This window comes from Aspergillus niger (assembly GCF_000002855.4).
Source record: "Aspergillus niger supercontig An06".
Taxonomy (NCBI): domain Eukaryota; kingdom Fungi; phylum Ascomycota; class Eurotiomycetes; order Eurotiales; family Aspergillaceae; genus Aspergillus; species Aspergillus niger.
The window spans coordinates 10,048-31,824 of record NT_166522.1 but is presented as its reverse complement, the minus strand read 5'-3'; the positions used below and the strand labels follow the sequence as shown (position 1 = coordinate 31,824).

The 21,777-nt window shown below is 42.1% G+C and overlaps 5 protein-coding genes across 5 annotated transcripts, besides 3 other annotated features; 3 read left to right on the top strand and 2 right to left on the bottom strand.

Annotated features, from left to right (window-relative positions):
* Positions 1 to 638: 638 nt before the first annotated feature.
* On the bottom strand, positions 639 to 1,861 carry An06g00130 (uncharacterized protein; the record flags this gene model as incomplete). The annotated part of the gene is made up of 2 exons (XM_001390804.1): positions 639 to 1,436; positions 1,490 to 1,861. The coding sequence occupies 2 exons, from the start codon at positions 1,859 to 1,861 to the stop codon at positions 639 to 641; spliced, it is 1,170 nt and encodes a 389-aa protein (XP_001390841.1).
* A 555-nt stretch (positions 1,862 to 2,416) lies between these two features.
* Positions 2,417 to 3,949, top strand: An06g00120 (uncharacterized protein; the record flags this gene model as incomplete). Its single annotated transcript, XM_059747994.1, has 2 exons — positions 2,417 to 3,773; positions 3,891 to 3,949. 2 exons carry the CDS (start codon positions 2,417 to 2,419, stop codon positions 3,947 to 3,949), a joined length of 1,416 nt encoding a protein of 471 aa, XP_059603761.1.
* Positions 3,950 to 5,470: 1,521 nt separating this feature from the next.
* An06g00110 (hypothetical protein) lies at positions 5,471 to 8,016 on the top strand (the record flags this gene model as incomplete). The annotated part of the gene is made up of 6 exons (XM_059747993.1): positions 5,471 to 6,798; positions 6,904 to 7,162; positions 7,263 to 7,382; positions 7,439 to 7,572; positions 7,632 to 7,721; positions 7,992 to 8,016. The coding sequence occupies 6 exons, from the start codon at positions 5,471 to 5,473 to the stop codon at positions 8,014 to 8,016; spliced, it is 1,956 nt and encodes a 651-aa protein (XP_059603760.1).
* Positions 8,017 to 11,267: 3,251 nt separating this feature from the next.
* Positions 11,268 to 11,417: a mobile genetic element (Title: probable transposon 160bp LTR (Tndm1-LTR) -Aspergillus niger).
* Position 11,418: 1 nt separating this feature from the next.
* Positions 11,419 to 16,060: a mobile genetic element (Title: probable transposon Tndm1 without LTR -Aspergillus niger).
* On the bottom strand, positions 11,488 to 15,900 carry An06g00090 (uncharacterized protein; the record flags this gene model as incomplete). Its single annotated transcript, XM_003188647.2, has 1 exon — positions 11,488 to 15,900. One exon carries the CDS (start codon positions 15,898 to 15,900, stop codon positions 11,488 to 11,490), a length of 4,413 nt encoding a protein of 1,470 aa, XP_003188695.2.
* A 10-nt stretch (positions 16,061 to 16,070) lies between the features above and the next one.
* Positions 16,071 to 16,219: a mobile genetic element (Title: probable transposon 160bp LTR (Tndm1-LTR) -Aspergillus niger).
* A 2,802-nt stretch (positions 16,220 to 19,021) lies between these two features.
* On the top strand, positions 19,022 to 20,830 carry An06g00060 (hypothetical protein; the record flags this gene model as incomplete). The annotated part of the gene is made up of 5 exons (XM_059747992.1): positions 19,022 to 19,559; positions 19,636 to 20,249; positions 20,326 to 20,372; positions 20,496 to 20,608; positions 20,793 to 20,830. 5 exons carry the CDS (start codon positions 19,022 to 19,024, stop codon positions 20,828 to 20,830), a joined length of 1,350 nt encoding a protein of 449 aa, XP_059603759.1.
* Between the last annotated feature and the right edge of the window lie 947 nt (positions 20,831 to 21,777).

Here is a 21,777-nt window from a genome sequence, read left to right as displayed (position 1 = left end):
CTGTATCATCTTTCGATGTGCCTGCCGCTTTAAAATGGCCTATTTTTTCGAACTGGCCTTTTTTGAGTTGACCTGCTTTAATGATAGACTTAATATTCATGGATGCAGAGTTTGTGTGACTAGTGATAATAGACATGCAATATTCATGTCCTCTAATTTATGAGGGCACTGGTTTGGACTCTAGTCTGTCTTCGCTACTGCACAAGCTAACACTGATTTTTTTCCTGCCTATCTACCTGTTGAGTTCTCATCTTACAAGGATAGAAAAATGCATAAAGGAATGAGTATTTAATAATTTTTATGTTGCATCTGTATAGGCAATCCTGTATAACTTCTAGCGTGCGAAAAAAAAAAAAAAAAAAAAAAAAAAAAAAAAAAAAAATACTCTAGTTATACATGATACAAAGTGAATGCAGTAAGTATTTTAGGTCCCCTGAGGCATCTCACTCTGAGTGCTTACTCCCTTGAGAATATAAATAATGTCGTGGAACCTCCGCTTATCCTCTCGGCTATCCTAATTTCCATCAATTCTTAATTTTTGAAAACGGGGCTGTATCAGAACTAACAGCTTCGTTACATACTGTATATCAGGTTGTAAGCAATTTTTATCAGTTCTACATTAAATACGAGTATGACACCTAATAACCAGTAGCAACCTTGGGCGCACTATCCATCATAAACGTCCTCGATTTCAACAACCACACAAACCAACTAGGAACAGCCCACCCAAACAGCGCCCCAACACCACCGGATGGTCCTATGGGAACAATGCTCATGTCCTCCTCGATCTGCTTGTACTTATTCTCCTTCAATAGCGGTGCAGCGCCCTTCATGGATCCGTCCCTAGTGGCAGCAACGCGTAGGTCGGACCAGATGGAATACCCCAGCGCGGGAACAGACCAAACAGCGTCCGGGATGCCTCCGTTAGAATAAGACGCTACATCTCCTATCGCGTACACACCATCGGGAGCATTGGTGGCGCGAAGCGTGGCCCCGTCCACGGCAACGTGTTTGCTGCCATCAAGCCACGATGGCGGTAGAAAGCTGGTGTTTGGTGTGCTGCCCGTCGTGTCAATGTACAAGTCGACAGTCCTAGTGGTGCCGTCGCTCAACACCAACGACACCTTGTCAGCCGACATAGTTGACGACGTGACGCGCACGCCGTGCAATGTCCGCACGTTCAGCGCTGCCAACTGTTGCTCTGCCCTCGGCGCAATCTTTTTATTCCGCAACCTCGGCAGCAGACGCGTGCCTCCAGATAGGAGAGTGACTTCTTTGTCCTTGTGCTGGCTTGCTATCTCGCCTGCTGTTTCGACGCCTGTGGGACCGCCTCCTGCTATGAGAATTGTTTTCGAGGTCGGGAGTCGTGCTTGGAGGTCCTGAAATGCGGCGAGGGTAATTTCGTGATCGCCGTGCAGCGTCCATACTGCGCTAGGCTGTGTGCTGGGGGTTAGTATCAAAATGGGCGTAAGGCGTCGAGAGTACGTACACTGGTGGTCCCTGTAGCAATGACTAAAGAGTGATACCCAATCAAGCGGTCCGCAGCTCCAACGCTCTTGATGGACACTGTCTTAGCCGTCTCGTCTAGTCCGACCGCCTCGCCTTGGATAAAGGTGAAGTCGTCCGAGTTGTACTGGCGGAAAGCATTGGGGATGGAAGCAAACAGCTTGTCGTTTGGGACCTTGTCCGATACCAAGACTCGCGGGACTGCCACCTTAAAGAAGGTTTGAGCGGACGGCGACACGAGCGTAACCTTGTATTGCGATTCTTCGTTCTTGACTACGGGCAAGACGTGCTTGAGGAGGTACTGTGCGGTGCTAACGCCGGCAAAGTTCCCGCCAAGGATAACAATACTGTGCATGGCGGCCTGTTGGGAAGGTAGTCGAAAGGGAGATTTTAGATGCTTTGGAGGACCAGCGAAACTTGTGGTGGTCTATTGAATGGCAAAATGAAGGGAAGTATTCCTAGTCAAGAACGCGGCTATATGAGCCTCTGTCAAGGTTGATACGTAATCCATGATTAGTAGTTTCGTTCAGCAGCATTATTAATTTACAAAGAAGGCTCTAGAGTTTCGCTGATGCAAGCCCGCGGTGTGTAAAGGGTCTAATAAGACCGTATGCCAATGCAGAGGCGAGCACGGCACCGACGAATTGTCTCGATTAGGCATAATGGAATGACGGCGGCACATATTTTACAGTTAAGGTTCCATACTAGTCGAAGAGAGGTGCCACCACTCCACAACGCTATGAATACCACCAATGACTATCCGGCACGGCACCGTTCTGTGTTCTGTCCGGGCCCACTCCGACCAAAAGGAGCTGAGTAAGCAGATCTGGAACGGCACCTGGCGTTCTTGTTCATCTGCAGTCATTCAGTCCAGCCAAACTACTCAGGAGTTCAGTCGCTTTATGGCAACATGGCTGTTCCAACCGAGCCGACCGAGCTGCTACATTACATACCACAGCATCGCGTGCTCATATGCAAGGAATGTCAATATGCGATTCAACCATCTGCCATCCCCCGCCACCTGAAGGAGATGCACAAGATATACCGGTCTCACCGGCAGAGATACATCGATTATACCGACCAGCTGGACCTCGCCAAACCGGACCATGTCATTCTTCCTGAGGCCAATGAGGGTCCTATCCCTTTCTTGCCCATCATCGACGGCCTTGCCTGTGGGGCCAGCGGGTGTCACCACCTCTGTGCCACGGGGAAACGGATGAAGATGCACTGCAATGCGGAACATCCTGGAGTCCCAGTGGTAGATCTCAAGGGCAACCCAGTTCAGATGCAGACCTTTTTCCGCGGCAACCAGTTGAGATACTTTGTAGTGCACCAACCGCAAACGAACTCTCATCCTGAGCAACACGCAGCTGTCGAAAACAAAGAGCCCACTCCCGTGACCTCGCCAAGCTGCGACCTTCAAGAACTAGCCGCTGAAGACGTCAGGCTTCTCGAGCACTTCCAAACCTCTTTGTCCCGCGAGCTCGCATTCGACGCAATTATGACGCCCTGTTGGGACACAGCGGAATCAGGCGTATTAGCCAGATATTCTTTCCTAAAACACGGCATTCTCTCCTGCTCGGCGTTACACCTCGCGTTCCTCAACCCCTCTAAGCGTCAACGGTACCGTCTCATGGCAGCCCACCACCAGAACATTGCTCTCCCAGACTTCCGCTCCGCGGTGAAGCAGCCCACCGTCGACAACTGCGTCTCGCTGCTGGCCTTTACGCAGCTTCTCATCGTGCACTGCTTCGGCGCATCGCAGGATGAGGACGGCGACGATGACCTCCTGCTCGCGCACGGACATAATGACCCATTTCCGGACTGGCTGCAGGTTCTCCGGAGCACTTGCCACATATTTAAACCTATAGAGGGTTACGTCCGAACGCTCCCCATTGCCATGATCATGGCCGAAGATGATCACCAAGGCAAAATCTCCGCCAAGTCATATTGTGACCCACGACTCGACAAACTCTTCAATTTAGTCAATCCCGACGCATCAAAACAAGCAGGCGAACCATTTGAGGTTCATCACTCCCCTCTGCTATCGGCGCTAACCCTCCTCTCGAGTGCTTTTTCCAGGGCACACGAAGCCCAAGCGCGGAATAACTATTCGTTGTGTGTAGCACTACATGTATGGCCAGTACGAGTTCCGGATGCTTACCTAGGGCTTGTGAAACAGAGGCATCCTGTCGCGCTTGTCCTGCTGGCGCATTATTGCATATTGCTTCTACCGCTCGAGGGATCCTGGTACATGAACGGGTATAGTAAGAGGCTGATCACTCGCATTTCCGATCAGCTAGGTAAACAGTGGCGACCATGGTTACAGTGGCCGTTGGAAGAAGTTGGATTGTAATATAGTCCTTACACTTGTCATTGCCTAGGACCCGATGCTGGGATTGGAAGACGCAGTATTTCGGATGTCAAGTCTTCATTGTACTGACGGGACAGTCTAGTTATCCCAAAATTAATTCATTTCTGTAGTGCCCCTTTGCAATTCACAGAAGCTGAGCCTGGGGCTCGCTGAGCAACGCAGGTCCCAGGGCCTTGTGAGCCATCCTCTGGGATCGACAGGAGTATTTCCAGTTCCTAGGAGCTTTGTTGGTACTGAGATCACATGTGTAGTTCCAAATGGGGATTAACGCACGACACTAATCCTAATTAGGAAATGTGTAATTGTTGACTAGTATGTAACTTGCGGTTAAGTATCTAACGGGTAATATTACGTGCCATAGTAAGGTACCGGTATGGGGCATACAATGCTTCTAGAAGATTCTACGCAAACTTATCAAACAGGGCGTCTTGCTCATCTCGCAATTCTGTTAACAATGTAGCTCTCTTCTGCATCTCATAGCATGCTACTGCTGAGAGTCAGGGCATTCCTGAGGCTATCCGAAAAAAAAAGCAGGATAGATAGGGTTCTTGGTACTGGTTCTGGTAGCGCAAACCCCACTCTGCTTGCCACTATGCTTACTGAGTAATCTCCTGATTGCTCAACGCCTTATTGGGCATGAAAGATTGAAGGCTAACGTGTCAAACCACTATTATTAAACTTCTCAGCGCCTGCTTGATTATGTATCGTGAAATATCGAATAGCCCTTTTGACTATGATGATGACACACAACCTCCCGCGATCGACCTTTGGGTTGACAATTCACAGTATGCACCCACTCCGGGGAACTTTGGCGATTCCTCGTATACTCCCTGCTCCCTTAGCTTTTCCCCGCATCGTACATTGCAGCCACACCAGGCAAGTCAGCTCGGATTCCTCCCATTGGCTGAATGGGAAGAGGGAGGCGAATACGATGAGCAGCCACTAAGATACGTTCGCTATACAATTGAATGGAAACTTACACATAAAACACCAAAAAAGTGGGTAGCGTGACCGAAAAAGATTTGGTTGTAGCTCCCAGTGACTACTGGGAGGAGTTTCTGAAAGCAGATCTCGAGATTATGTTACAAATGAAAAAGAAAGCGCCACCAGCGAGTTCGATCTGAAGGCATAAGCGGTTATTAGACAAACCCAAAAGTTCGAGTTCAGATACACCCAGTATGAATACTTTGAGGGTTCCTGGGTGGGTGTGCGACGGGGTTTGCATCCTCCCACGTTTACCAGAAGACCTGAGGAGAACCTAGTATATACTGATGGTCGCACTGATAATAAGTAGTATTATTGGCGCTTATGTGAGGCGGAGCAGCTGATATGCGGGGCAGTGTACGGAGTAGGGCCACAATGTCATGAGGGCAAACATCAGCCTTCTGATCGTTTTCACATCCATCGCACACTTCTTAGGGCCATCACCCATGAAATTGGATGAGAAAGTGATAGCAACTTACCTCATATATCCTTTGTCGGAGTATTTCGCGATAAATACCCTGGTTAGTGAAGGAGCTGACAATCACAGTTGACATACTCACTCTGTATCTACACTCAACCTGCGCTTCTCAAAATCAGAACGCCAGAATGAACCTGACTGTCAGTGTTCCCGAAGGTTCGAGTAACCATGGCGATCCAAACCTTATCTGTACGCCTCCGAAATGGTACGACTACATCTTATTTTTCTTCACAAACTATCTCGCCCACGCGGCAACCATTGTCTCGGTGCCAGGACAAAGCGTTACGGAGACCATTTGTGTTGGTGTAGCAGCTCTTCTCGCACCCTCGAGCGGCATAATGAGAGCCATGGAGGTTTTCATAAGGCGTCCTGTGTTTCGATCGAGAAATCCTATGGAGCAGGCTGCTGCGGCCATGGCTTTGTGCATGGTCGTGAAAACGAATTGGGTAGCCGATGAATATGGGGGTGCAATAGAGATTAATACAACCGAGCACCCGTGGATGATAAATAGAGTGACCCTTGTTCGCCACCTGGCTAACATCCATGGGCATTTTCATCTTCCAGAGGGTTATTGGTTTGGCTACGTCCCGGCATCGCTCAGGCTGGTTCCTCGGGAGAAGGAGAGGAAGCACCCCTGGGCCGAACGTCCCCGAAGCGAGTGGGGGAGCACAGGTGAACCGCAAGCGCAGATTAGGCACAAGCTTTTATTGGGCGATGCTGCAGTACACACCTTGGAGGGCGTCGGGGAGCGCAGGCCAACACGCCCACCTCAGAAACAACCACAACGATTACACACAGCGCTCGCCGCTTCATACAATATCCCAAAGGCATTTGTTAGCCTGGCGCAAGCGATATGGGCTATAATCACCCTGTATCGCTCGCGGGGAAACCAGATTGATGAATATGGATACGCTGCATTCGGTCTCACCGTCGCCTCCTACGCTTACATGTCCATCATCAATTTAATCGCAACTTGCCTCACACCGGAGTATCCCGCTATCTATATGGTCAGGACATCAATCATGGACGAAGCCGAAGAGAACGGGGCCGTCATTGTTGGAGAAGTCGCAGACATCCACCTAGACCCAAATCAGGAAGTAAAATACGACGCGGATCACACAACTGACTTTGCGTGGATTTGCGGGTTCCTGTTTTCCCTGCCACCATTGGCGATTGTAGGTGGCCTGTCCCGGTTTGCCACGGGCAATAGTTCTCTACTCGAGCGGGGATTTACCATGGCTTGGTTGGCGACCGGCTTATTCGCAGGATTGTGGGTTTATCTTATCCTTGGTTATATTTATGTACTTCATCCATCCCTGACCAGACCAGGAATGGAGGCGAGGGCACATTCAATTGCTTCTCTGCTTTTCTTCACTCTCACGGTTGTCGTGCCATTGGCTGCTCCAGCTGTTGGAGGGTTTGTGGTTGTCGCGAAGATGTTGAGTGAATATGGGATGTGTGTTGATCTGTCGTAGTGGCACCATACAATTACTTCTAGCATGGTGCATATTGCAAAAAGTTGAGTATGCATAGCTCACACTTATGATGTTACGGTGAACAGCAGTGGAAAACATGCTATACAACTCAACGAGAGAGCCGAATCTGGAGCGGAAAAGGAAAGAGAAGAGGGAGAAAAATACCGTACCAGTCGCAATTTACATGGCTCTCAGCTTAATATGGCCCGCTCAATGGATGATATTACGCTAAGCTCTTGGCAGCGGGAGCCGAGGAACAGTCTCTCAAAGTGTAGTGGTCAAGCAAGCCCGGCCATTTGCGATGTAGTTAGTGTTTTCTTGCTACGTATCATATGGTCAATCATTGTACGCTGCCAGGACTCATGATTTCGTGCCATTTTGCTGTGGCCTTATACGTTGATGGCGCCTTAGTTGCGTTTTCTCAGTTGAGATGTTATCCTGGTAGTTATGGAGGGGTGTCTTTAGTACCGTCACAACACAGCGTATTCAGGCACTCCTTTGTCCTTTACCACGCATTTCAGTAACTGAACAGAAAATGGTATTTTCTTCTAACCATATACAGATAGTATGTCTTGGCGCATTAGGGTTCAAAAACAAGTTTTCATGTGATGGACATGGAAGGCGAAGCTTGGTGCCACTGTATCAAACAAGCAGAAGTCACCGAAGTCCTTCACCTCACCCAAGAAGATGATGCGACAGAAACGAGACCGGCGCAAAAAGAGCCTCTTACGAAAGGCCTACGAATACAGCAAGCTGTGTGTATGCTTGCTATCGGTATGTAAACTAATACTAAATAGAAAATATACTATCCAAGGCCGACTCAGAAAACGGAAAAGGATTTTGACTCTAATTCTATAACTAATAATAACTCAGCTGCAGCCGAAGACATCAAAAAGGAAGATTAGTAAGAAGATCTATAATAATTTATTATAATTAAATATACTGTGATGACTAGCAGAATACATATACTAACTTAAGGAAATAGAATATAAAAAATATTTATATTAATTCTATTTTGGCTACGGCCGCCGAAGTATAAAGCTAATATAATAATTAATATTATCTTCTTAGTGAACTGAATCTTTCTCTATACTACCTGATTCTTGGTTTTTATTGATTAAAGTTGGTACTCTTTCATTAGTAATAATACTAGTTATTTTATAAATATATTCAGTTTAATTATATTCTTAATAGAATAAGATAGATTTTTTAATAAACTAACTCTTTAATATCTGAATTTTATTTCTGGAAATAATCAGAATTTATATTAATTAATTATCTTGATTTTATTATCTCGCGACCACTTCATCTTTTAAATTATAATATTTTATAAGAATACGCGGCTTCAGATAAAAGCTGGATACTATAAATATTTACTTTATTATTAACTAAGAATTCTTTAGAAAAATCTTAACTAGTAATAAGTACTTAATATATAATATATAATAAATTTTCAAATATAAGCTGTTCTGATAGTAAGTATCTTTTTTTTATTTTTTTTATTTTAATTTTATCTTTATTTTCTTTTAGTTTTTTAATTAATTTACTTCTTTTCAGGAAAATGATCACACCTGAAGTGCTGATTATATTTTATTTATATTTAATTAGTAAATAACTGATACTAAAATTTTTATTTTTTATTTTTTATCTATTTTAGATCTTTGAATAGAAGTCTTTTTCTTGCAGAAAACAGCCGTATATGTTACGGATATAAGAGAGAAGTCTATATATTACTGTATAATAAAGAGAAGCAGGACTGTCTTAATTTATTCTACAAGTTATTTATAATATAATATACATATCTGTGAGCTTAATCTATATGCTATACTCTAAAAATAGTAGATTTTTAGATATAAGATATGGAATTAGGATCTGGGCTATCAATATTATTTATAAATATTCTGATATTTTTGTTATTGGGATGGATTTAATATTTATATAATTTTCTAATTATTCTAAAAACTGCTAGTTTTATATATTTTTTAATTTTAAAAGTTTTTAAATATTTAGAAAAGTTTTCTGAGATCTCATTTATCTATAGATAGATTATAGTAGTATTATAGATTAATTAAATTTTTATAAATTGTCAAGGTGCAGGCTGGCGGGGTGGTAGGAAGGTAGCTTGAACAGGAAACAGGGACAGGCAGGAGACTGGCTGGCTGGCTACAGTCAGATTATATATAAGAAGATAGACAAAATATAATTTAAAGTTATAGATAAAATCTAAGAAATTAGTATATTTTATATTTTTTTTTAAATCACGTGCCTGGGCAGTCAGCCTAGGCCGTACTCTGTGGTTAGTATTATAATAATATTTTTCTCTTTTTTAAGCCGAGCTCCTGCGAGGGGAAGATCCGGACTTATTCAAATAATAATAATAAAAATTCTTAATAATCTAATAAATATTTTCTAAATATTCAGCTGGTTTTATAGTGGGATTAGTATATTTTATTTATTTAATAAGATAAAATAGCCGGGGTCGGCCTTGTCCATAACAGTTCTAAAAAAAATCTAGTATATTCTTAATTTTCTATTCTTCAAGATTATTGACTTTAATATGAAAAGAAGAAGACTAGTACTAGTCTAATAATAAATTATTATTAATAAGAATAAGTAGATTTATATAAAATATTAAATAAACTTTTATATTAAATAGAAGTATTAGATAGTAAATATATAAGCTAATAATTTTATTAATTAAATATAAGTCTAGAATATTCTAATTAAATTTTTTATTAAATTATAATATTTTAATAAATTAGATATTTAATTAGATCTTCTAGCTTTTCTAAAATCTTAGACTAAAATAGTATCTTTTATTTATTTATTTTATATATTTAGCTTGGACTGTAATTATCTCAGCTTGTATAAATTTAGTAATTATTTATATTTTAATAGTGAATTATTCCGCGTCTCTAGCGGCGGATCAGTTTGGTATGGATATAAATTCAAATCCCATGCGGGGATGGAAGCTGTAATTAATAAAAAATAAAATAATTTTAATAATATTAAAATAAATAATATTCAGAGTAAATTTAATTAGAAATAATCAGTTGAATTAATTATTCTACAAATAATTTATATAAGCGCGGAGGTATTATTTAAATATAATATTTATTTATTTTATTTATTTATTAATTTCTAGATAATAAACTATTGATAGCTTACTTATAATATTTAAATACTAGATTAAATATTTCTAGAAGTTAATAATAAACTAAAAATCTCTATCAGAGACGATGGAATAGGATAGTCTATATAATTTTTATATATATTAAATATATATAAAAGCTATAGCAGTAGTATTAGCCATAATATTATAAAAAATTAAATATTTTATTTTAATTAGATAATTAATAATTATTAGTATTATGTTATAGCCCCCGCTTTCTAGTAAATAGATAATAAAATCTATAAATATATTTTATTAGATATACTTTGGAATTAGTAAGAATTTTAGAATATTTTATTTAGTTTTTTATAAGAAAGTTATTCTTTGGTAGATATAATAATTTTTTATTTATTATTTTATATAATAATATTAATTTAGCTAGTAGTATTCTCGGGCTAAGAATTTATAAATATAAAATTTTCTAGAATATTCTAAGAAAGACTTATCATAGACTAAATAAATTAAATCAGTTTTTAAATTAATATAATTAAAAATTTATAAATAATTCTTATAATATAGTAGATTTTCTCTTCTTTCATAGAAAGCTAAGAAAATATCTAAATATTAATTCTTATATATTATTAATATTTTTAAAATATTTAATATTTATTTATTCTTCTTATATACGTCTCGCAGGATGATCTGGATTTCGGAAAATAATTATAAATCTTATTTATTTTTAAAAATAATTTAGATTAATTATCGGATTATTAAGGCTAAAATAATTCTATAGAAATCTTTTACAGAATTTTCTAGAATAGCTAATAGATTAAATTTTTATAATTATTTAAATTTATTACTAGTAGAATAAATAGAATCTAAGAAACTTCTATAAAAATTTTTTATAAGATCTCTGTATACAGATAATAGATTAGTATCTTTTTCTATAAAATAAATAAAATCTTAATTTTTTTATTTAAATATAATTTAATTCTAATATAATAATTATTTATTTTTTTCTTTGAAAAGATTCTCTGATCTTCTAGTTAAATTATTAGATTTAATTCTATAGCGTCCGGGATGGTAAGTAATACAGAAGTTAAAATAAAATAAGAATTCTAATTATTAGATTTAATAGTAGTTTAAAAGCTTAGTAAATATAAAATATTCTAGATTATAATAATTTATAATAATTTAAATTAAAGACGGAGTTTTTTCAAGCTCTGAATATTATTATTTAAAGTAGTAGATAATTATAAGAAATTCTTTATTATAAATCTTATAATTATACTCTATCAAAATATACTTTTTAGAGAAGAAGATAATAAAATATAATAGATGTTGAAACGACGTTTTAGGTCAATACTGAAGTCGTTGAAAACGCTTGATTCTTCGCTATCTAGGCGCGCTCGGAGGAGCAGTTGAAGTTACGGAGTTCGGGTCACGTGACCTCGACTACTAGTAATCTACTGAGATTACGTTCCAACACGGCCCCCTAGGCGAGGGAGCGTTCGTAACGAGGCTCTAGGCATTGCCTAGATAGGAAGGAACGGCTATCTCAACCGGTGTTCCCTGGATGCAGGTTCGGGGAGGAGATGGGGGTCATTCCGAGGAGGTGCCTGAACGCTTTGAACGATTCGTTATCAAGCGGCTTGGTGAGGCCGTCCGCCGGGTTGGTGGTCCCTGGGATGTGTTGAATGGTGATAGCGTTCTTCGTGATCAGATCGGCTACGAATAGGTAACGATTATCGAGCCATCTAGTGGACCTGGTGTAGCCTCCGTGGTTCAGGATCCGTAGGGAGTTGGCGGCGTCGGTGTACAAGGGTATCCTGCCGTCAACGGAGGCCTTGAGGTCAAACGCTTCAACCAATTTCTTTATATACAAGGCTTCTTTGGCGGCGGAGTCAAACGCGCAGTATTCTGCTACCGTAGATGACGGTGCAACTAGCGATTGCTTCCTGGATGACCAGCTGATTGGGCCGCCAGCGTAGAAGATGACGTATCCCTCCGTTGATTTGCCGTCTTCGTGGTCAGCGTGGGCGGCATCTACGAAGACTTCGATGCCTTTGGTATGGTCAGTGGCGAGGGTGATCCCGTACGGGATGGACCTTTTCAGATATCTGTATACAATTTTCAATGCTTTAGCGTCGGCCGTAGTGGGAGTGTTCATGCGCCTTTGAAGTCTAAACGTTGCATGACGTATATCGGGGCGGGTCTTTGTGGTTAGCCAGTTCAAACGCCCTACAAGGCTTTGATATTCGGCTAGGTTGACGTTTTCGGTAGTCATATTCGAGCGATCTGACTTTTTGTAGGCAACGGTCATCGGAATGGCGGAGGGGGTGCAGGATCCTAGGTTCGCTGCATTGAGGCACTCCTCCACGTACGTTGGTTGGGATAGTGATATCGTGCCTGCTTGGTAGTCACGTTGAACGTTGCATCCTAGTAGAACCTTTGGTTCCCCCATTTCCTTCAGGCCAAATGCCTTGTTTAGGTGTTGTTTGACCTCGGCTAGGTCTTCCTTCCTGGGGCCAGCGATAGCGGAGTCGTCAACATAAATAATCAACCAGATATCACCCTTTTTGTATACGCAGGGATCCTCCCTCAGTGGTTCGAAACCGATTCTTTTAAGTGTTTCGTCAAACGTTTGGTGCCAGAGGTGGGCCGCCTGGCGGAGGCCGTAGAGGGCCATCTTTAATAGGCACACCTGATCCGGTGGTCCTTCATGGTATCCGGTAGGTTGTTTCATGAACACGCGTTTGCCCTGTATCTGCGCGTGTAGATAAGCAGATACTATATCACATTGTTCCCATTCAAGATCTTTTATAGCGACGTTCGTCATGAATAGCTTCAGGGCCGCTTCGCTGGCGACAGGAGCGAACGATTCGTCGTAATCGATGCCTGGTATCTGGCGGTTGCCGCAGACTACCCATCTAGCACGGAATTGGGTGACGAATCCGTCAGTGTTGACCTTGAGGTCGTACACCCACTTGCCTGGGATTGCGCGAGCGGTTGGAGGTCGGTTCACGATCTCGTAGGTGCCCATATTCTGTATCTTATCGATCTGTGTATCCATAGCATCTTTCCAGTATGGTGCCAGCGGGGACTTCATCGCTTCGCTGTAGGTGTTCGGAACGACCACTTCGTGTTGTTTGAGGTGGGGTAGGGTCACCCGGTCAACCGTGGCCAGTTGTTGGTAATCTGGCCATGTTGATGATTTGCCTTTAGTGGTCCTTGCGGAGCGCCTCAGTATGGGTTGTTCTTCTGGCTCAGTAGGGTCCGGCAGGCGGTAGTCCTGCGCGGCGTATTTCGTTGAGGATGCCTCGTATTCTGTGGCATTCTCGATCGAGCGTGTAGGTGGAGGCTCTGCGGAGGCAGATATGGTGTGGATTCTGCCTCGGATGACGTCTTCTTCAGGGTCCGGTTGCTCAATCAGGGCCCTCGTGTTATCTGATATATTGGTTGTTTGGTGCAGGAACGCGTTGTCTAACTTGAGCGCGGCACCTGGGCCAGCTGGTGTTGGTCCTTTAGGGTCAGGTTCGCGTGTAGGAACTCCACCGGGATCCTCCTTGTCATCCTTGTAGGTTCGATCTTCGTTGAATTTAACGTCTCGTGATCGTTTAATTTTATCAGATATAGGATCCCACACGTAGTAAACGTGTCCGTTGTCCCCATCGAAACCGACGAAGTATCCGACTTTTGCACGAGGTCCCATTTTCTGGGATGCGACTCGATCTTCCTGCGGGATGTGTTGGTAGGCACGACATCCGAATACGCGTAGGAAGTCTAGTGACGCGTTAGGATTCGGGAGGTTGTAGTGGGATCTGTATAGGAACACGGGGGTCTTCCTGACAGCGCTGTGGTAGGGGACGAGGCGATTCAGGATCTGCGCTGAGAGGCGTACAGCGTACGGCCAGAGGTGAGCAGGGAGGCCAGCATCTAGTATCATGACCCTGCTCATTCGGTTGAGCAAGCCGCCGTATCGTTCAGCTAGGCCGTTGGCTTCGGGTGTTCGAGGAGGTGATATTTTGATTTGAATGCCTCGCTCTGCATGATTCGCCCATTTCCTAAAGCGGTTGAACTCGCGGCCACCATCTAGGTGCCAGGTGGCCACGTATCGGCCGACCATATTCTTGTGTTCCATATTCATCCTGATCAGCTCGTCGGAGGCGTCATCTTTGTGTTTAAGCATGGCCGTCCTCACTAAGCGAGTAGCGTTGTTGACCATGAGTAGAAAGTAGTTGAATCCGCCATGACCAATCGGGGTCACCTTTTGGATGTCTGCATGCCAGAGCTGTGTTGGATCATTAGTCTTTGGGATTGGGTCCCTTGAAACGAGGCGTGTGGCCTTGCCTAGCGAGCATGCTTCGCACTCTAGGGTGTCCCTGTGTTCGAGTTCAATTTGATGATCCTTTGCAGTGGTAGCGATTCGGCGGAATCCTGCGTGCCCGTATCGCCGGTGCAAGAGTAGGGGGTCCACTGCCGCTAGCGCTAGGTCAGGGTCTTTTGTCCTGACGAAAAGCACGTTTTTCGATGCCTGCAGGTGGCCGACGATCTTGTCATCCCGGTCCCTGCGTAGGGTCAGGTCCTTAGTGGTAGCGTAGATGCCAAGGTCTGTACGTAGGCGGTTGGAAGAAAGGAGCCCGTAGGGTAGGTCCGGTTGGTGGTAGGCCTTGATCTTCAACACCGTATTTTGGCCGTTTGCAGCTAGGGTCAGGGTCAGATACCCTGCCGATTTTGCAACACCGATTCCCCCGTTCGAGGTGCCATATTGGTAGTATTCGTGGGGTTTCAATTGGTGGAGACCGCTTAGGGAAGCGCAGTCAGGTGTTAGATGCTGTGAGCTGCCTGTATCATATATCCAGCGTAGCGAGGTGTTCGTGGCGTTTGCAACGGCTAGGCCAGAAAAATTCAAAATATACGGGTTTTCGTCATCGGATCCTATTTCGCCTACCGCTGCATTTGATGCTTCGCTAGGCTTCGATCCTTTGAACCACCAGATGCCTTCTATACGAGGCCTATAATCCTCTGGCCGGAGGTCAGGATTCAAGCGCCAGCAGGTGGTTGCTCCATGGCCTAGTGTCTTACAGAAAGCGCAGCGTCCCTTAGTCATCTCTGGCTTCAAGTTTCGCATCTTTCTAGCGTGTTCCTCAGGGGTCGTTCCTTTCGGTGGGAATGTTGATTTCTTCCACTCTGAGGTCGTTGCAGTGCTTCCCGACTTGGTGGTGCTTCCAGTGTTCTTCGCTGGCGCAGCGAAAGAATATCTTTGCATTTGTTTATTACCTTGTTCGATTGCGGTCCTGCAGTAAACTAGAAACTCTTTCTCCTGGAGGGTGTCCGCAGCATTATCAGGCAAATTGCACTCCACTGTTGACACCCACGTTGGAAGGTCGGATTCCAGCTCTTTGAGCAGGTGTAGCAACCCGCAGTATGGTGATATCCCGACTTTCAACTCTTTAGCGAAGTTGTATGCGTGTTTGAACGCCTCCACGTATTGTTCAACGGTAGAGTAGTCGGATCGGCGTTTGTGGATGAGGTCGAAGTACGTTGTTTGGCAAAGCGTGTGGCCGTGGCCTAGGACGAGTGATTTGATGACTTCGTAGGCATCGTCCGCGTAGTCGTGCGCGTCAGGGGACGTCATCAGTGCCCTCTTTAGGGGGTCTGACAGCTGGCTAGCTAGCCAGGACTGGATGTTGATTGACAGGTGGTGCCATAGCCAGTAATTCGTGTGGTTTGTACTAGGATGGGATAGACCCTTGTCGATCATGTCTTGTAGACCGACGTTCTTCAGGATTTGACATATTTCAAAGCGCCACGTTGAGTAGTCTTCTCGCCCTTTCAACCTTTCAGATACGGGTTGAACGCCTTCTGGTAGCTTTACTGGAAGCCTATCTGCTTGTGTCTTTGGTTGTATGGCTACTGCCTCTGTATTCGAGACATGTTGTAAAGAGTGGTATCTGCCTGGTTGCGACATTCTGGGGTCTGCTTCCGGCGGTTGAATATTTTGATATTCGCGGTGTTTTGGTGTTTTGAGATAGGGGTATCGCGGTGCGTGTCCCCGTTGCAATTGCGGCTTGCTTCGTGTGTATGGTGGCTCAGATCTTTGCTGGTTAGCCTCACGAGCGAAGAGCCGGGCTCATAACCTGTTGAAACGACGTTTTAGGTCAATACTGAAGTCGTTGAAAACGCTTGATTCTTCGCTATCTAGGCGCGCTCGGAGGAGCAGTTGAAGTTACGGAGTTCGGGTCACGTGACCTCGACTACTAGTAATCTACTGAGATTACGTTCCAACAATAGATTATTATTATTATATTAAAATAAAACTCCGGCAGAGATATAATTAAAGATATTAATTTCAAATATTATCTCGCAGGTTTAATTAAAAGACTAAAATATAAGAATATTAATAAAAATTTTTTATAAATAATTAAAAATATTTTAATAAATTATATTCTATTAGAAAAAAATATTCTTCTTAGTAAAGTATATAAGCAGAGTAATTAATTTAAAAAAATCTCAAATAAAATAATAATAGAAATTACTAAAATTTAAAAAGACTTGTATATTAGTAATATAAGTTAGAATAAATTAATTAATAATAATTTTAATCTTTTTAGAATTCATACGGAACCCGTCGCGGCTTATAATAAGATCCAGAAACTTAGTTTCAGAGATAATATAAATAATTTAATAAATAAACCAATCGCACGGAGCTTTTAGAGAATTTTTTTAATATAATTCAGATATTTACTTCTAGTCTAGTTATAAATAAAAATATTATCTAGATAAACTATATAAAATATATCTAGATAATCTTATAGGATATTATTAATATAGTACTAGAAGATAGTAGAAACTTTTAATAATTTAAATAATATAATTAATAATTTATAAAAATCTAATTTTATATAAAATATTATCAGATATTTCTAGCCCTTAGTAATCTGGATGTTATTAAAAATACTAATAATATTAATTTTAATAGAATATTATATTTTTTTAGATTATTTAAAGTCTTTTTAACTAGCAGCAGCAGATAGTAATTCTTAACTAAAATAATATTTAAAGTATAATAATTTATATAAAATCTTAAGTTTTTATTTAGCTTTTTAATAAATAAAACCAAGAAGGCCGCTGGGAAGAAGCTAAAATAAATAAATTTTTTTTATAAATTTTTAATTAATTATTTATAAAAAATTATTAGTTTTTCTTAGAATATTTTATATAAAAATTTAAATAGCAGGATCTTTCTCTTTTTTAAAATAATAATATAATTATAAATATAATAAAATAAAAGCTTCTCCGCTTTCTAGAATAAAAATATATTAATAAATTCTTAGAATTTTTTAAGTAGTTCAGACTTTTTCTAGTTAGAAGTAGTATAGAGTGCTATATTAAACTGAATAATAATAATTATATAAATAAAATAATTATAGCGGGTATATATAATATATATATTTAAAAAAATAGACTAGATATTCTTATTTCTTAGAGATTTAGATAAATATATATTTACTAGTCAAGCATAAGCCGGGATATTATAAAAAATATAAATCTTAATTAACTAGATTAGAATATTATAAAACTTCTAATAATAAAAGCTGGTGAATTAGAGAATATAATTAATAAAATTTATATAAAAATCATAGAATTTTAACTAGAATAAATTAATTATAATTAAAAAATAGATTAGCTGGATGACCAGAAAAAGAATATTTTTTTTAATATAATTATATATTTTTAAAATAGCTTAGATATAATAAATAATTATTTTAGTTTTATTCTCACAGCCGTTGAATTCTATAATAAATTTAAAATATTTTAAAAGATATAATAGTAGTTACTAGATCTTAATCTAACTTTTATTTATAATATAATTTCTCCTCCGGTGCAGCCTGGCCGCTTTTGCGGCTTCCCTTTCTGGTAGGTTGTGGGCCCTGCCCCATCAAGCCGACCATGGTCTCCTTGGTGGGTAGTTCTAGCCCAACGGGGCAACTACGCTTCCGAAAGTGGTAGAGTGCTCTGGCTGTTTTTGCAGCAAGAAGGCTTGCTGCTATTACCCTCTTCTCCACCCACTCAGCAGCGCCGCCCCCCGCCCCTGGTCTGGCCCAGGATTGTTAATTTCCTACATACCGCACAAGTTCGTCGGCCACAAAAACTGTCTATGATAATTCATTTAAACATCTGTGATGTCATTGGAACGTTCGCCTGACAGACAGAATCAAGATCTGGAAACTTTTTAAAGGTCCCGATTCTGGCTAGAACAATCAGTTAAACTATGGTCGGACAATAGAGTTTTCCAGTGGATTGAATATTCTCTTTGTTATTACTGTAGCAGGGGACAACATCAATAACCAGCTACATACATTTAAAGTATCGGCTGGTAAGGAGGATCTGCGGATTTTGAATATACTAGACTTCTGACATATGGTTCGTTTTCGATAGAAAAGTCGATGACTTTTCTGTACTAGACACAGTCTGGTACAGTAGTTACATACTAGATTCACTTCATGGAAATTGCTACTATTCAGTAAAACCTCATTTACAGCTTGGTCAAAATGACAAATTCTTTTGCAGGGTGGAATATTTTCCAGAATATTCAGAAAGAATTACAGCCGCGTTGTACTTGATTACGCCAAATTTTCTTGCAGGTCAACTACCCTTTCCGTGGATATGAAACCACCTGCTTCTAGACTTTGGAGACTGATACTAATTATACATATTGGGAAATTTTCACGACGGCCCCATACGCGCATAGAAAATTCTTGGAGGCGCTAAACACTTGCGTCACTCTTGAGCCCGAGTTAAACTTGAGATACAGCATACGAAGAATGTTATATTGGAATGGGCGATGATACAATTTGCCACAGCATAAGAGCAATGAAGTATAGGATGACGCAGAAAACTTGTCCCTTTGCCGTGGATAACATCATCCCAGTCGTATAAAGGAGGGTATGCTCCCTGATATAAATTGTATTGAGCATCAAACCTGGCTGAGTGCCTCTACCAGAATCATCCTGTCGCGTCTATATGCTACTAGCCCTCACATCATCCTGCTGCAGTCAACAACCGTGGATTTATTCTACCCAGCCGGGATGAATCACATTCGCTTCTACCAGCCTAAAATCTTCACCTCGCGCACAGATGAAACTTCTATGCCTTCTCATGTCCACTCTGAGACAGAAAATAACAAGAAAGACTCGAAAGCCCCCCAGTTACCGACTACAATGCATGGTAACCATCCCCTTCCCAGAAAGCCCCCACCTACATCTCCAGCCAATGAGGGTTCTGTCTCATTACGAGGCAAACCTGAAGATATATCTCCAGGTGTAAAGGCACTCCTGGCTTCCACATCAGAAAGGGCAGAGGTCGCGCACCTGGATACGGATGCACAACAGATAAATACTGTACGAGAAGAACAAGGCGAACACATTTCTACACGCAATAAAAGTGGTAATAGCAAATGTGCACCCAGTTCTTCAACCGTTGAACCACAAGCATCCCATTCGGGATATTCCAATTTCAGGTCCACGAGCAAGGCAGTGGAGGCAAAATCCGCACCACTAATCTTAGCCTCCGGTGATCAACAACCCGGGAGTCCGAGTAAACTTGGATCGTCCAATCTGGAAGACTGTAAGATAATCCACATTAAACCTATTTTCGCTCTGGTCCAAGAAAACTGAAGATGTTTATTGACCCGAGATCCCAGGTTGCAACCGATCTTGCAGCATGGATCTGACAAACTCCCCTTGTTGTTTAAATGGTCAAGGTACAAAACATATGTCACCGACGTCAGAGCACTCTGATACGTGTTTGGCATCTGAACGACCAAGGGCCGACATGCACTTCCTGGAGAACCAAGCAAAAAGCACTGAAATCTCGGGCCGACCCAGAAGAACAACTGTTGAAGTGGTAGTGCCCTCTCGACGCCGCCGTTCTCTGATGCAAGCAAATTTAGCAGAATCTGGCTCAGACAATGATGACCCTGGCGACACAGATTTTCGGACAGAGTCCAGCGAATCGGGAGAGGACCTCGCACCGTTAACCAATCCACGCAAGCGTGTTTGTGGGATGCGTCCCCGCAAACGCAGGCACATCAGACATCTGACCAGCTCTTCAAGGGGGATGTCGAACCCTGCAGCGTCTCATTCAACAGAGTCTACAGGGCGCTATCCACAACGTATCTCGCCAGTCTTTACTGCCACGCCTACTACCCGCACTTGCTCTTCATGTGATTGCACATCACAATCTATCTCTCGGCATAGCTCGGGTAGTTGGTCCGACCTTCTAAGCCCAGATACCTGCTCTCGGGGAAGGGTACCGGTGTGTGGCTATCTCGAGATACTGCCGGGAAATTGCAATGATACCCTTACATATCGCCCTTCTTCACTGTGCTCAGGATGCAGGAGACAAGATCGTCATCATCCTGAATTTGACGAATCTCACGTAAGTGCGGATATGGCTAGTCCCTCTAGCCTTGACCTGGGTTACCCAAGAACAGGAGGAAGATTCACAAAGGTGGAAGATCAGCTCATTGTCATACTGAAAAACTATGGGTTATCTTGGAAGGAAATGGAGCCCTTTTTCCCGCAACGAAAGTCAACAGCATTGCAAAGCCGTTGGTTCCGGCAGCTACGGACGGGATGAAAGGCTGAAAATAATGATCATCATTGAAGAATCTGGTACGTACCCTTGCTCGGACTACATCAGATCTTATCATCATTCTCGAAGACCATAAGTATACTTCTTGTGGCGTAATTCATGAGATATTCTAACATATTGTAGTATTGCCTCCAAAAAGCTGAAGCAGCGGTCTTCGCCGTGAAAGGATACAAGTCTCATATAGATGCTACTTTTGTCTGACAGAATCTGTCAGTAAAGGAGACTTTATAAAATTGGAATAGAGGGTGTATGGAAATACCGTGGAAATGAGGCATGGTACGAAAAGCAGCACTTACTGGTTGTGACGCAGCATGCAGGCATAATACTCGAGCTCGATATATGGAGCTGATATAGTTTCAGAAATCTCTAAAAAAAACGTTCCAAGGCTCTAGCTCTCAGCTACCCACGCTAACACACTAAATCACTGAGTTAAAATATGATATAATGTTGAGGCGCGAGATTACCAGTAAGGCAAAGCAACGAAACAATCAAAAACGAATGCGAATTACCGCAAAAGAGTGTGTTGAATTGTCGCTATCTAGGTGCTCTCGCAGAGCAAGAAAGGGGGTGTTGTACGTGGTCGGTCTGGGCGGTCTGGGCGCTAGGCACGTGACTAAGCCTACTTTGGCAGATGCCTCAACATATAATGCAATGAAGGGAAAGCTAGAAGTTAGATTGAGCTTCTGGGAACCTGTTAGTAAAAGTGAGAGGATGTTCTCGTGTAGCATGCTACACAGGAAGTTCTGGTGAAAGCAAGAATAAGTGTGATTATGACATGGCACCATACGAAGAATGTTGCAGCGTTCTAATAGGTACACCTAGCCAAATACAGAAGGTGCGGTAACTTGACATTAGGCGCCGGGAATGCCATGATATTGTCCTACACACTTAGTCGGACAATTCATATTCATCAGGGCGCTGCCGTTTTCAGCAACCGTATCCTTCGAGTTTAGTACCCATCCGCTGGCTTCCTGTTGTGGATTAGTATCATTTCTCTTAGACTTACTAGACCACGCCATGCCTGAATGGGAACTACTACCCGGGTCCGTCTTCACGGCTCTCTAGCAACTATATAAAACCGCAAGTACATTGCTTAACAACTTCTCCCTTATACATCTGATATTACACTTAAAGCTCAGCTTGGTTGCGGCTATTTGCCCCGTTTTGATGCTATTACTCCGGGCCTGGC